This window comes from Oryzias latipes, chromosome 3 (genome assembly GCF_002234675.1).
Source record: "Oryzias latipes chromosome 3, ASM223467v1".
Classification (NCBI taxonomy): Eukaryota; Metazoa; Chordata; class Actinopteri; order Beloniformes; family Adrianichthyidae; genus Oryzias; species Oryzias latipes.
Genome location: NC_019861.2, coordinates 32,466,653 through 32,481,876, shown reverse-complemented (window position 1 = coordinate 32,481,876; position 15,224 = coordinate 32,466,653). Strand labels below are relative to the sequence as shown.

The following is a 15,224-nucleotide window of genomic DNA, read 5'->3' as shown; positions in this document are numbered from 1 at the left end:
ACCTATTTCTATTCTATTTCTTTTTATGTTCTGTCACAACAAAAACACACAAAACCAATTTTTTTAGAGCTTTATTCTAAACTGAAACCCAAGTAAAGGTGTCGGTTAAATAAAAACAAAGGTCGAATAGAAAACTGTTCTTCCCGTCAGCACTTCACAACCAGACAACCAGCAGCAGATTGTCCCAACAGTTGCATAGCGCAGGTGTGTCGAGTGCTCCCGACCACCGAAGTGCAAAGTTTGCGAGTCAAAACGTAGCCTTCAAACACATTTCAGTGTCACAGGAGAACACAAACAGGAAGAGCGAGAACATCACGGAGTCCAAAGCCTCATGTAGCAGAGAAATGCAGAGCTGCGGCCTCATCCTGGAATAAAATACTCTCCGGATTCTGCTTTGTGGTGCCTCATTTCATTTAAATGCAGATGGAAACCCAAAGAATTGTGCAAATTCAGGCTCTTTTTCTTTTTTTTTTATCTCTAAACGTCTTAAAAATAAAAAAGGCAAGTTTTTCTGCAATTGTTCAATCATGCATCAAACTGGATGCTTTTAAGTTTGTATTTACACCTTTTTGAAAATAAACTCACAAATATAATAAAACCCAGTCAAAAAATTTCTCACAAAAATGTTTTTCTTCTGATTTTGATGTGTACAAAAAAAACACACACTGTAACATAAACCGAAAACGAACAACAAGACAAATTGAAACTTAAAATACGTAACTTTAGTGTTCTGATGATAATATTAAGATAAACACACAAATACTGTGACCCGGTTTCAGCGAGGACTCATTCTTCTGAGGAGAGAAGCCAAATGCTACATCACTGCCACAATAAAAGAGGAATATTTATCCATTACTCACTTATTACACAGATTAAAAATGACAAATAAAGCTTCGTATTTCCAATCGTCTTAAAATGAAAAAAAAAAAGGTTTCGGTTTGGAATCCTCAGATTAGAGTTTCTGGTATTATATTATTGATCAAAGCGAGTTAGTAATCTGTTTACATTCAGGGCGTATAGCTGACATTTGGGGCGATATGAGTGTTTCGATGCCCCAAAAAGAGCTTTTATGAAACCAGGATGAACCGTCGGCAGGAAAACGATCCAGCCGGGGTTCAGTCCGGCTTTCTCCGTCTCCCGGCGACTCATTTTACAATTATAGGTGAACAACGACTGAGCAGAAACACCACAGAACGACGACATGAAGGAATGATGTTCAGAGAGTCAGACTTTGACTGACCTCCGTCGCTTTAAGGAAGTCTTATTTTCAATCATTTCCTGTTAAACCGGATCAACCCATCGATCTGGTTGGGGGGTTTTTATAGTCACAGTGAATAAGGCTTCCTCTGAAATTCCTGCAGCGGTAGAGACAGCCTGAGTCCGAGTCCGGAGCAGGAAGTCCTCAGGCAGCGTGCGGCAGATTTCTCCGGAAGGCAGCGACCGGACCCGGCTGAACCCTCTGGGAGGTCACTGTACGCAGCAGGAGGGGCCCTCGCAGCAGCAGCACAGGGACGAGCCGATGACCTTAGGCGGGATCAGGTCCAGGTCCTCGTCGTCGGGGATCTCGTCCAGCCGGTAGCCGTCTTGAAGCAGCTGCTTGCTCAGATCGGGATGCACCTGGAAAACCGAGACCGCCAAGCCGTGACTTTATATCCTGCAGTAGTGTGGCAGAGGTGGGGGCCGCGTGGAAACGCCTGATGGTTCAACCCCGTGACCAACAAACGCCTACCAGGTCTTTACGGATCACCTGTTTATGCCCCACTGAGAACGTCAACGTACACAAAAATGGACCAAAAGTCTCCATGCTTCCATGATTTGGAAAAAATACACGAAATCTAAAATCTAAGAAAGTGTAAAATAAAAGATTTTCAAACGGGTTCAGATTTTGGATGCTAACATTTGAGCTTTGACTGAAGCTCTACGGAGGATCATAGAACAAAAAGTCCAAAAATGTTTAAAAACAACAGTCCGTAAAGTCTAACCAAACTTTTAGGGGTTTTTTGCTTTAGGCTTCAGTCAAACAAAAACAGAGAGCGGGGACACCTGATGGCCAAAGAATCACTGATGCTGTTTTATTCATCAGAAAACTATGATTATGACACAATCTGATGATTATTTTTTGCTGCCAGGTTGTTTAACTATGGTTAACAATATTTTTAAGAGAGTTTTAAAGACCCACTCTGGTAGAAATTGTGTTTCTAACATGTTGTTGTCACATTTTTCTGATGGTAAATAAGATAAAAATTAAAAAATTAGGCTTAAAATGGCATTTTGACTATTTCTTTATACAAATTGTTTTGACTAAGGAGCAGTTAAAAAAAGAGCATATTTGCAATGTAGAAGACCTGCTCTGCTCCATTCTGATGCATCCACCTGCAGACAAATAGATCCACGAACGTCTTTGTTTTTCCTCGTCTGAGCTGGAATCTGGATCTAAGCTGTAGCTCCGATATTGCTCGCCATTTTTGTTGCACCGCTAATGTTGGGTTGGGGGTCTGAGGGGCTGTAAGCTAGCAGGAGAGCAGGTAAACAGATGAATGTCGGGAAGTGGGGGCGGGGTTGCTCCACGCCCTCAGAGGTGAATTTCGAATAGACTCCTCCCGCTCTGCAGGAACTATGTCCTAGAAAACGACACCGCTTTTTATTGATTTTGGCTAAAAACGGCCCAATCAGAGTTAAAAAAAACCTTTAAATAGATCAAAAGAGGATTGCACTTATAAATAAAAAAGATCTACTAAATAAAATTCAGATCAGGCAAATATTAGGCTGTAAAAGGAAATGTCTTTTTAAAATCTGGGGTATTGCAATAAAGCAACTGACAGGATCAAAGGGAAGCAGGTTTGACCAAAATCTTGAAACAAGATCTTCAGGAAGACTGAAGTCTGAAAGTCCTGCAGTCGTGTCAGGAATTGGCTGGAGGCCAGTTGTGTGACTGAACATCAGCATTATTAACACAAACACTGCCTCCACAGTTGTGTAACCGTTATGGCATTGTGTCTCTGCTGAAAGACTCGGCAGCAGGTGAAGCTGCTATCAGTTGTGTTTTTGTGCAGAACTCGGAGATAACCAGATTCCTTTCAGCCTCTCGCCGACTGTTTACGACCGGCTCGCCTGCCGGTCCGCAGAAAGGCTTTAGTGAGCTACGTTCAATATTTGTGGAAGGAGAGAAGGCGAGCCAACAACGACAAAGCTCCCAGGAAACGGCGTCTTTGACGATTCCCACAAAAAAAAAACGTCTGGAGGACTCACCTCAGCTGAAGAGTAACCCGACGAATACTGCTCAAAGTCGATCTCTTCTTCACTGAACACAGAGAGGACAGTTCAGAAGGAAACTTCACAATAAAAGCTCTCTCGTCTTGAGGGATGCAGTTTTGTTTTTTACTCAAACCGCATCTATAATCAACTCAGATTCAGAAATGTGACCCGAACTGTCAAACAGAGATGACATGGATTAACAGAAATGCTTTTTAATTTTCAAAATGTAACTGCATCAAATGACTCAAAATGAAAATGAAAAATTCAATACTTCAAAATGCTTTTTCATTTTCTACTTAAAAACCGCTTATTCTGTGTCATAATTAAAACGAAAATGCAAAGCGGGGATTGCATTTTCATTTTAACAGTCAAGATTCGTCAAATGCTGATCTTTCCAATGACTTGAATAAAGCATCAGTTCAGAGAGAAAGTTCTCCTCTCACCGCTTGTTTTTGTCCCAATGATGAAGCAAAAGGTTGTTTTAAAGAAGCCGGCGCAGTGATACGAAACATTTAAGCTAGCTGACCGGAACTTCTTTTTTCACCGTGCGGTTATCAGGTTTTAATGCACACCCAGCAGCCAATCAGAATCGAGTATTCACCCGGACCATGGTTTAATCCATTTTAATTGTCAAATTAGACATTTCTAAATGAATTTTGCTACACATTTACCAGAGAACTTTTTGAAAAGGAAATGTCAAATCCCATTTTCTTTATCACTTTAATTAAGTGACAGAATAATCAGTGGTGAAGAAGAAAATGAAAAAAGCATTTTGGTGGATTGCTTTTTCATTTTAATTGTTATTCAAAAAATGCAGCTTCATTTTGAAAATGAAAAAGCATTTCTTGTTTTGACTTTTATTTTTAATTAGGCTACAGAATCACTTCCATAGTGATACATGAACAAATAGCAAAACATCATTTCCATGTCACTGCAACAGTTTCATTTAAATAAGAGTCATTATAACTTAAATTATCCTCCAAATGACCCTCGTCTACAAAGGAGGCGAGCATCTAACAGAAAAGCTTCGTCCCATTGGTCAAACGCAGAAACGGATTTATTCGATTGGTTAAATACTTCAAGCTGCCATAAGACTGTTTTAACACATTCAAGGTAACCATTTATCAAAATTTGGGCGACTTTTGCGATACGCGTGTTGCACAGCTTGACAAACTTGTGGTTTGAGGCGGACACGCATGCTGACCTGTCTGAGTCCAGAGCAACCAGAGTTTCTTCAGCGTGCTGACTCAGAGCAGCGTAGCCCTTGTTAAACTTCACAGACCTGGAAACAGGAAACACTTCAGATTCAAAAACAAAACACACACAACAAGCCGTTTCGTGATTCCTCGTCGAGGCTCCAAACCTCTTCGCTCCTTGCCTCGACGGATGCGTCACGGTAAGTCCGGCTGAAAGAGCTTTCTTCTTCAGCGCTTTCCTCGCCATTTCTCTGTGTTTCTCTGTAAAACCAGGAACAGCATGTTTATCTTTTATTGTATTATCAGTCATTTCTTCCCTGTAGATCCCCAGATAAAAACCTAACGGTTAACAGTCGGCTTCATAAAATACCTCACAGGTTACGCCTTAATTTAAGTCTGTGGGACTTTCTCCTGTTTTCTGAAATCAGGAGCGACAGGCGAACCACAAACACCTGAATGGACATAATCATTTCAGCCGCATTTTTATTAAGTGTTCTACTTAGTTTTGTTGGGAATGCTAAAGTACGAGCTTTTTTCCTCAGGTTTTAACCTTCCTCCACTGGTTTCTCACACATTTTCAAAGCATTTTAGTATAATTTTGTTGCTCTTAAGGCTCTAAAGCGGTCTTTTCTCCAGCATTTCTTCCCCATCCTGATCAGTCAAGTCACCTCAGCTTTTGAGGTAGAATACAATTCAACTCCAGCTTGAAGGAGACGCAGCTTTTCCACCTGAATGTGGATGGAAGAGGCTGCTGGTTCATGTTAGACGGGCCTCCTCCCTGCCTGAGGGAAAATCCTTTTTCAAACGTGCCTCCAGAGCCGTTCAAACTGTTATGAAGGTAATTTGTTTCCTCATCGTTGGGTTATTGCTTTTACCGGTAGTTATTAATTTAGCCTTCTTCTAACTAAGTGAACATGGATTTCCTTTTCTCTTTATTGGTAGTCTCCTTTGTGTTCACAGTGATGAAAGTCAGGCAAGGAAAAAATCCCCGAACTTTTCTGTGAGCGACATGGCGGCGCGGAGCGAAATTTCTGAAAAATACATGGTCTTAGATGAATTCTGGTACATTCTGGCAGCTAGTTATTCACTTCCTAATCAAGACACTAAGACTAATTGCATTATGATTTGTCATTCAATCCCCTAGTTTGACTTGCCATTAAGGACTTGCTGGTCCTAAAAAATAATTTGGATAATGGCTAAAAGTAACACAATCCTACAATCTAAGCTTTTCCAAAAAGCTGCACAACATACAATTGCTAAAATATAGTAACATCAAAGCCCCAAATGGCAAAAAGAACATCAGTAACTATGATATTCTATGAAAGTAGCTCATTTATTTGAACGATTTCTGCTTTAGAAATACTGTTTTCTCAAACTATAATTACATCAAAATATGGGATCTGCTTTAAACTATCTTTCTATAACATAATACATCAATTCTTTAAACACCAATACTTAGTAATCTGGGAAATATCAAAACAAACATACAAACAAAATGAAACATTGTAAACATTCTTTTTTAAGGGAGTATGGGTCCAAACCACCAAATACTTATAATTATAATTAATGTCAATAATGTTTTTGAGCAAAACTGAACTAAATCATGGTAATTAGGAAACACAAATAAATCAGATAGAGAAATGTATTGAAATGTTTCAGTTTTGATCAATGTGGTCGGTTATTCTGCAGTAAGATCAAGAAAAACTCACAAAAAGCGGACCGTATGTTACGTGATGCGGCGCGACGCCCCACCGCTGCAGTCGAGATTCGGCGATATATATATATATATGCCGATTGTCCCGATGGGTTGAATAAAGCATCAGTTAGGAGAGAAAGTTCATTTCTCATCCGAAAGCAACTAAAACGTCCCGTCATTGGTCAATTAGGCCGGGAAAACGAAGACAAGATAGCCGCGCCCATAGAGGAAGCGACTCACGGAGCAATATAGAAAGTAAAGCGAGAATTCGCCGATTTCAGACATTTTTTTCATCCGGAAAGCGATTTGTCCGTAGAGATCAGGTCTTTATTTCCCGGAAGATACGATCGGTTTGCTCAAAAACCCGGATTTCCGAGAATTCCAGGAAGACTTTCATCAATGTGTTCATAGAGTTGAACTGGAATTATTGGAATAATCTGAATTTAGTAGAACTTTAACGGTCTTGAGGACCGTTGAACTGCATCGTAACCGTTGTAAATTGTGGTCTTGGTTTGGAAAATGAGAAGCATTTTGGATGGCTGTGCGTAGGACTGGTGCGAGCGAAAACCAGGGTTCCTTTCCCAAGATGTGACCCCACTGCCTGACTATGCAGGCACAAGGGGGCCTTGGTCTGGGTCTCCCTGTGCCTGTCCCAAGCCGGGATAAAATATAGGGTTGTGTCAGGAAGGGCAACCGGCATCAAAATCCCTGTGCAAATTTAGTGGAAGCTGATTGGCTGTGGCGACCCCTGAAAGGAAAAGCCGAAAGGTGAACGACGACGACAGAAAATTGTTTTGTGTTTATGTAGATAATTATATGTTTAATTTGTAAAAATGTATGCATAAAATATAGGAAAACTGGGAATTAAAACCAAATTTCTATTCATTTTTCAAGTACTCTATCACTTTCTATTTATGATTTTTATATAGCTATTTTATTTTGTGTTTGAAAAAAAAGAAATCAAAGTGTTCTGTTCATGCCCTTGGAACTGTAAAATACTGAATACAAATGCTAAAAATATTAAATAATTCTCTGGAAGGAATGGCTGTTGTTAAGTAATTTCTAAATGAAGTTGATGGTGAAAAATTTAAAACAGGATTAAACCTCCGGCTGGTAAAAATTCCTTTTTTGTTTTATTTTGAAGTATGAATATGTGACCTTAAGAACACAGAACACCACATTAAAAAATATTTACAACAGATTATTTTACTTCGATCATGTCTGTACCAAATTGTCTAAATATATCTGGCTGTAGCAGAGCAGCCATGTAATCGATTACATTGATACTGAATTCCTCGTCGCACACAGAATATCACTCTTTGCTCGTGACATGAAAGATGGAATTTCTAAAAGAAATAAGTTTTGGGCTAAAAAATCCAGACTGGAATACCAGCCAGCCAGGGTTCAGATAATTAATTAATAAATATAGAAAAAAAGCAACAACAATTTTAACAATAATAGACAAGTTAAACTAAAGGCAGATCATTTCAGGCTCATCATCATGTTTTTTTTTACTGGAATGGAAAGAAAATACTTTGAATATAACTTAAAAAGAAAATAAAACGTCACTTAAAACAGTAACTTATCATCAAAGTCAATAAATGTCCCTGTTGTGGGATCAATAAAGTTCTATTCAAAAAGCAAAACAGACAGTACATTTTTTTACGAAATGTACAGTGTTTTGACACTTAAGTGTGTGAAAAACACATGAAATAAGTAATCTATTACATGTATTTGAAAATGAGGCAACCTTTTTATTGATCGTGCAGCGGTTTTGAAGAGCAGCAGAGGTTTGTGTGGAAAAACGATGTCATCCCAACCTCACATGATGACAGACTTATAGAACAAAGAACAGTAACCCCTGTGGGACATTTTTAGCTTTGTGAATTTCTCCGTTTTTCGAGAAAACAGCCAATGATGCCGTTAGTTTTTACATTGTGTTTGTTTTCTTTTATACAAACTGTGTTTCATCAAATTTTCTCATGGGGAACTAAGCTCTGTGGATCCTCTGTTTACATGTCAGTGATGATGGCTGCAGATCTGAAGTACAGGGCGTTTAGTGTCCGTCTTCTGTCACAATAGTCCTTTATAATCACAGATTTTTTACCCACATCTACAGAGGAATACTTACGCAGTTTGAGGTGGATGGCTGGAACTTTAGACATGATGTAAGGACCTCTCTTCTCCACTGGTCTGATGCCTCCATGATCTGTTGTCTTTGGTCTTGTGGCGTTGCTGGACCCCTGATATTAAGAAAAGACAAACGAGGAGGCGGAACAATGATGATAGGGGATCGTTTCTTCACTTAACTTTACTATGTTTAACGCCCACAGTGCTAAACACACAAAGGTATTCAAAACGAAAGCTTAAAAATTCCCCAAAGTAATTTGAAAATGAAATTATTTATGAATTGAAAACATTTTTGTAGGTCTTTCTAAGTTTCTCGCTGGGAATTACATCCAAATGTAATAATTTTCCAAAACAGACAAATTCGGTCATAAATTCAAAAGCATTTATAATGTAAACAACTGTCAAAATACAATGCTAAGCTAGCTAGCTAGCCTCCTTGTTTCGGGTTACAAACTATCGCTAGTCGGGTTGCAGCTCACATTTACCGGCAAAAGACGCGGTTCCTGCTGCGCCTCCAGCAGGCTGTCTTTTTCTGGCTCCTCCATTATGTCGTTCATCATCTCGGTGTCTGTTGTCACAATTTACGGCGTAAATAATCCATGACAGTCGTCCCGTTTCCTCAAGGAGCAAACACAGGCACTTCCAGCTAGCTGGCTAGCCGCCCCGGCTCTGCGTTCACTCTACCAATGAGTTTTTTTCCCCCAATAAACTTTATTGTACATTTTTAAATTTACATTCAAAATAAAGAAACAATTGTTAATATCAAACACACATATAAGACCGAAAAACAATAATAGTAATATTATTAATAATGTGTGTCCCTTTTTTTCCACTACCAATGAGTTCACTACTACTGATTGCTTCGCCACTTCCGGAGAATTTCAAAATATAATCCCCGGAACACACCTTTACTTTGAAAACACAAAACATTCGGGTCTAAAGATAAAAGCTGCATTTATCTATTTAGTAATCAAAAATACTATGTTGTAATGTTATACATTATAATACAGGTTAGCAGCAAAACTCAAACAACAGAGAAAAGAATTTAAGCCTTAACCTACTTAGATTTTAGCAATTCACATCAGTTTATGCCACTAGCAATAAAGTTCTGCCTTTGATTAATAAACATGATTTGATGTGCACATTTTATCTACATAATGTTCTGTTTTTCATGCCCAGATTAATGCTTCATCTTAATTTCCCTATTTTTTTGCATGTCATCAACTACGTTTACTAAAAAATAAAAGCACCCTCATTTTTAAATATTGTTTTCTTTATTATTTTCACCACTTTGTACACAACAAGATTGCAAGTGTTTAATTAACAATATAGACAGACTGACAGAATGGGGAGAATGATGGAAACCCCTTTCTTGATCCTGAGGAGACAGAAAAATAGTTTAAATAAAATTTGTGTGTGTCACCAAAGGCAGTTCATGAACATTATAATGACGTTCAACCTTGATGGTTTATAACTTGTCAATTCCAAGTTCTTCAGGTGTTGAGATGCCAAGTTCTGCCAGAGTGGGTTGTAATTCCTGAATGAGGTAGGGATAGATGTCCTTGTGAGGACCGGCTTTATCCTGCACAGAAAAGCAAAACAAAAAAGGAAAACTTAGATGATTTGACATAATGTTTCAGTAGAACTAAAGTAAAAGTGTGAGCTTAATGACCAGATATGCCGGGAAAGTCTTTCACCTTTACAGCCTCAAGGATGCGGATGGCGCTGGCCAGATCGTTCAGCCTCCGGCAGGCCCTCAGCGCCGAATCCAGAACCTTTGGTTCAGGTACCAGGTCGTATCCAATCAAGGTGTTCATGCCTTTAAGGATAAAATCATATTTTAGAAACCAGTGACATTCATAAAAACGTCAATGATCTCCTTTAAACAGGGTAAAGCAGTTATTTCTTTGCCACACTGTAACCTGCGTAAATATGTAGAGTAAAAACATAGCAAAAGGTTAGTAATATTAAGCAGCTTTTTCTTTCGAAATGTGACTTAGGATTTAGAAATAAAGCTCTTTATTGACTCATAAACTCACCTTTCCTCAGCTCCCAGCCATCAATGTCAGGCTTACTGAAATAGGTCACCCAGCGAGCATCAAACTCCTCATCCGTCTCTACTTTGCCATGGGAATAACATCTGGAAGCCACTGGAGCTAGAAAAAAAATAAAAAAACACAACATTTTTAAATGTTAAGAGACAGACCTCAAATTTGAAAGCCTTCAATCTTCAATAAAATATGTAAACAGCTCCTAAAGTTAGCTTCAATAAAGCTGTGAGGTTTGTTTTAGGGAAATAAAACATTAAACACACCATTTAATGATGCTATTTAGGAAAAACATCCCATTTGATTTAATTTAATACATTTATAGATGTAAATATTTTAATATAAATTCTTTAACTTCAATAAAAAAACACTTTAACCATAACAAACAGTGTATTTAGTAAAGAAAAATGACACAATTCAATATGCATCTCGATAGTTTGTCCAGTAATCGATACGTAAAAGATTCAACTAGCGATCCAGTCCAATTCTTTTATCAATGATACAATCGATATATCTATTAATCATTTGGCATTTAAAAACTAAAAACTGAAATGTATTCTAACATAGAAAATCTTTGTTTTTCTTATTTGCACATTTTGTTTTAAGCAACTAAAACAAAATGTCTTTGACAGAACAGCTTCAAACATAAAAACCTTGCATTTTAGGTACTTTGTGGTCAAGAAAGTGTGTTATAATTATTTATTCAGGCATTGTTGCGAGTGCTGTAAAATAAAAAATAAATAAAAAAAATGTATATGTTTAGTAATCACAACACACACAATCCTCACTGTGATTCACCTTCAACCAATTGTTATTAAATGGCCTGGTAGAAGGAAGTTTGTGATTGGAGGTAGTTTTTGTTTGCATCACATGTGCATAAAAAGGCAAAGACAGTAGAGACGCAACAGAAAGAGAAACTAACCCAGTTTGCCAGAAACCCACCATTTACTTCCCAATTGATTTTTAACCTTTTTACCAACCTATTTTTTAATGCATCTGTGGTTTTATAACCAATACTGCTGTTACTCCCAGGGCCGGATCCCTTTTCTATCCAAATCAGTATCCTTTACATCCCTAATAGACTCCAGATAAAATGAAAATGAGAGTAAAGATAAGCATCTGTATTACAATGTAATAATGAACAAAGCATGTGATTTTATGCCTAGCAGTGTTGTACAAAAATGTTCAACCAAGAGCTTTCCAATGGCGTTTTTAAATTTGTAGAAACAAATAATTCACTTACAATGCATCCTAAAGACTCCTAAAAAGGTTTCTTCATGCAAACTGTATCCTCTGCTTGCTGAACTATAAAGCAGATGGACACTGTGTGATTATGCCATTAGAGCATATCACCACCTAAACATGTAGAAATGTGAACATTTTAATTTCTGTCACAACGCATTAAAGTCCAGCACTGTCATCCACATGTGTTCAAATTATTTAGTGCTAACTTAATATTGTTTGATATTATGGAAGCATATGTGTCTTATCTTTCAAAATAAAAGTTAATACCGGAAATGCTTTTTCATTTTCACAATAAAGCCGCGTCTCTCTCATTTGAGCGGCGTCTATAAAGTCCGTAAAGCTCCACACATTCAAAAACCAGCACAAAACCTACTAAATGAATCAAAAGTCTGAACGGAAAACGCGCAGTTCTGCGTATAATCTGCGCTCACTGACACTCCTGACCCTACAGAGGAGGGTCATCGCAAGGTCGTGACTTTTCTTCATTCAGTCCGCAAACTGACACCTCCCGTAAATCCAGGGCTACATATCAGTGTAAAAACACGTTTTTAAAACTCAAATGGCTCGGATACTGATCCAAACGGACCAAAGTCACCGCGCGCGACCTTTAAACTAACAAAGCCGAACGCCACAGTAGCAATGCTAACCGAGTTAGCTGAAGCTTTTCTTTGGACTCACATTTAAGTTTTAAAATTTAGGACCGAAAACGGACTTACCCGCGTAACGGGGGCGCGTCCGAACCAGAGTCCGAGCTCCCGCAGACGATAGTCGGTAAACGGCTCGAAACATGATGCCTGACACCCGGTGCTAACCGTCCTGTGTTTGCTAAGGAGGGGGACTCTGGACGGAGGGACACGACAAAAGCGCCGAGTATCACGTGACTTACGGAAACAACCGAAGGGTTTACGGAGAAGATACGGGTGCCGTATGAAGACAAACCGTTTCTCAAATATTTTAGAAAGATAGATTTAAGCTTTTAATCATTGTTTTGGGCCAAACTTTTTTTTTTTAAATAGAAAAGATACCATATTATTGATTGAAGCTCAGATGTACAAGTACATTATTTTCCACATAAAACATGCTGAAACCAGAAGGAGTATCCTGTGTTTTTCACATATTAATTTGTTAGTTTGTTTCAAGCAATTTTCAACAGTAAAAAAAGCAACAAAAATAAAGCTTTGTCCAAACAAAACCCTTGAAAGTAACACTTATAACTTGGAGTATATACTTATACTACTTATACATAAAGCACGTATTAAAAAGAGGATTAAAATATTCCGAATAAAAGTATGAAATATGTAGAATTTGTGCAGAATGATAAATACGAATAGACATAACTACATGACAGTTTAACTTTTATATATATTTATATTTTTACTATAGCATGAGCACCCTAACAATTGTTATATTTACAGCAATTTTAAAATGTGTAAAACTAAACAAAAAATATGTAAATTAACTAATTTGTTTGAGTTGTTTTTCTTTTCCCTCTGATAATGAATCTCCTTTTTATTTTTAATAAATATTTTGCTTTCAATGACTATTGTTTAGATATTTGCTCCGAGATTCACATGATGAGTTCTTTGAAAATGAACACATTCATCTGTTTAAGATGCAAATTTATAGAAACAGAAAAACCACTTGTTCAGATACAGCGAGTCACTAAAAGTAGATTTGATTAAATCCTTAAACCTCCTTTTAATTTAAATAATGGACACGTGCATAATAATTGGATTACTCCAGCATATTTTTTTTAAAGGAAACCAGAATTACGGATGCGGAGTGACACTTTAAGAAGTCAATATTCATTTTGATTTGGATCAATTGTTGTATTTTGATCTGAATCAACACGATTTCATTGCTACCCAATCATTTTCAAAAAGCTAGAACAGTCGCTTTGTATGAGTAACTTTGACCGAATTAGACTTCATGGAGACACACAAGCAGCAGAGGGCGCTTTGGGTCTAAAAATGCTTTAAATTGATTCACTTTGGTTGTAAATCAAAACTAATTTTCCGAAATAAGTAACTCACAAAAATAAATTATTATGTAAAAAACAATGAGTTTTCCATAAACCAAACATTTATTTTGCTGGATTTATTTAAGTACCGGTCGTTGCATTGAGAGGAGTGCTAGTTCAAATCCCCTGTTGGTTCCATCTTGTGTTGAATTTGAATGCACATTTTCTCCAGCTTCAAAGGTTGATTGTTGACTCTAGCAGTGTGTGCGACCGTGTTTTTGTGATGCGCTGATGACCCAGCCTTACCCCCTAAAGTAGCTGGGATGGCCTCCAGCAACCCCCCCCCCATGACCTTGCAATGGACTAAGTGAGAAAGTAAGATGGATAATGTATTTAGGATTATAGTGAAAACTCCATAATTTAGTCTTCTACATCGTATCGTGTATTTTTGTGCTTTCTTAAACACATGAATTCCTGCACCAAGGCTGTGCAGTGGGTGCTAAAAGGTGCAGTGGATTACCTTTACTATAGATCTGTTGTTGATCTAAGACAGTGTGTGAGTGAGGTCAGCGTTCTTAGTGCTAATCCGCTCTAAGTCCAGGGCACCCCGGTGGATGTCCATTACTGTAATGTGCTGCTACATCTCTACACCTCCGCCCATCGTAGCTGGTCTTTTATTCCTCGTGCTGCCATATGCGGAGCTTTTCAGAGTCCCTGTTGCTGCTGCACTTACTCCTCTGCTGTGCTGAGCAGGGCTCTGCAACCTTCAACACTTAAAGAGCCATTCCGGCAGGAGCCAGTAGGAGCAACAAAGTCTAAAAATAATAACTCAAAATAAGACACTGATTTGTATTTATGTTACTATTATGATAAATATAAATGAACTATTGTCTTTTAACATAAATAAAACAAAAGAGAAAATAGCCTTTTTTTGAAAATGTGAAATAGTTTATAACTTTTGACAGAGGTTCACATGACTTCCTTTCAAAATAAAAGACAAACTGTGTAAATCATCTCAGTGCAGCAAATGCAGTAGTAGTAGGTAGTGTCAGTAGTGATAATAGCAAAAAGCTGTTTTTTAACATTCATTTGTGGTGCATCTCAGCCAGAAACTCATAAATCTAAAAAATTAAAATCCAATCTGAGCTAATTAAATGTATTTTTAAAACCCTATGGCACACTTATTTGTTCAAAAATAGAAAATCTACCAGAAGTATAAATTCTGGTTGTGCCCATTGACCTCCGAAGGATTTTCTGTGGTACACGGCACTGAAATATCTGTCAAAGTGTTTTGGCATGACTTTGGTTGACTATGAAGGCTGGGTGGAGCATCATGGGTATTGTAGTCAGTAAGTCTTAAGGAGTGATATGGACTACTGTATGCTTCAACTGTTTGTGAATTACTTCAATAAATTTTTGTGTGGTGTTCTTTACTTTCCTACTTACTTTTTAGAAATATATATATATATATATATTTTTCTTTAACCATAGAGTCACAAGCTAAAAGAGCCCCATGTGGCTCCGGAGCCTCAGGTAGCCGACCCCTGTTCTAGAGCTTCTTGAAGGATTTACTAACTGTAATATAATACTCACTTTTCAGTGTCACTGCTGTAAAGAAATGCTAAAAGTACTCCATTCTTCCTTCATTAAAACAAGAATACACTCACAAAATTTACAAATAAATAATAGGTGCA

At 37.8% G+C, this 15,224-nt stretch overlaps 2 protein-coding genes across 3 annotated transcripts; both read right to left on the bottom strand.

Annotated features, from left to right (window-relative positions):
- Positions 1 to 55: 55 nt before the first annotated feature.
- On the bottom strand, positions 56 to 9,416 carry fam219b (family with sequence similarity 219 member B). Of its 2 annotated transcripts, none has more exons than XM_004067468.4 (6): positions 8,763 to 9,416; positions 8,279 to 8,390; positions 4,619 to 4,712; positions 4,460 to 4,537; positions 3,250 to 3,301; positions 56 to 1,617 (listed from the first exon to the last, which is right to left on the bottom strand). In XM_004067468.4, the coding sequence occupies exons 1-6, from the start codon at positions 8,835 to 8,837 to the stop codon at positions 1,468 to 1,470; spliced, it is 561 nt and encodes a 186-aa protein (XP_004067516.1). In that variant the 5' UTR covers positions 8,838 to 9,416; the 3' UTR covers positions 56 to 1,467. The 2 variants fall into 2 exon arrangements, with proteins under 2 accessions (XP_004067516.1, XP_011492271.1); XM_011493969.3 differs by having other exon boundaries at positions 4,634 to 4,712.
- A 116-nt stretch (positions 9,417 to 9,532) lies between these two features.
- On the bottom strand, positions 9,533 to 12,444 carry LOC101170993 (cytochrome c oxidase subunit 5A, mitochondrial). The gene is made up of 5 exons (XM_004067467.4): positions 12,287 to 12,444; positions 10,317 to 10,433; positions 9,975 to 10,096; positions 9,737 to 9,859; positions 9,533 to 9,655 (listed from the first exon to the last, which is right to left on the bottom strand). The coding sequence occupies exons 1-4, from the start codon at positions 12,357 to 12,359 to the stop codon at positions 9,746 to 9,748; spliced, it is 426 nt and encodes a 141-aa protein (XP_004067515.1). The 5' UTR covers positions 12,360 to 12,444; the 3' UTR covers positions 9,533 to 9,655; positions 9,737 to 9,745.
- Positions 12,445 to 15,224: the final 2,780 nt, after the last annotated feature.

Coding starts and splice junctions, on each gene's coding strand:
- fam219b (XM_004067468.4), bottom strand. CDS start 8,837: ATGATGAACGACATAATGGAGGAGCCAGAAAAAGACAGCCTGCTGGAG. Junction 4,713..8,278: donor AGCCATCCACCTCAAACTGC/GTAAGTATTCCT, acceptor CTGGTTTTACAG/AGAAACACAGAGAAATGGCG. Junction 3,302..4,459: donor GTTGCTCTGGACTCAGACAG/GTCAGCATGCGT, acceptor CTCTGTGTTCAG/TGAAGAAGAGATCGACTTTG.
- LOC101170993 (XM_004067467.4), bottom strand. CDS start 12,359: ATGTTTCGAGCCGTTTACCGACTATCGTCTGCGGGAGCTCGGACTCTG. Junction 10,097..10,316: donor TGGCTGGGAGCTGAGGAAAG/GTGAGTTTATGA, acceptor TTATCCTTAAAG/GCATGAACACCTTGATTGGA. Junction 9,860..9,974: donor GCATCCTTGAGGCTGTAAAG/GTGAAAGACTTT, acceptor TTTTCTGTGCAG/GATAAAGCCGGTCCTCACAA.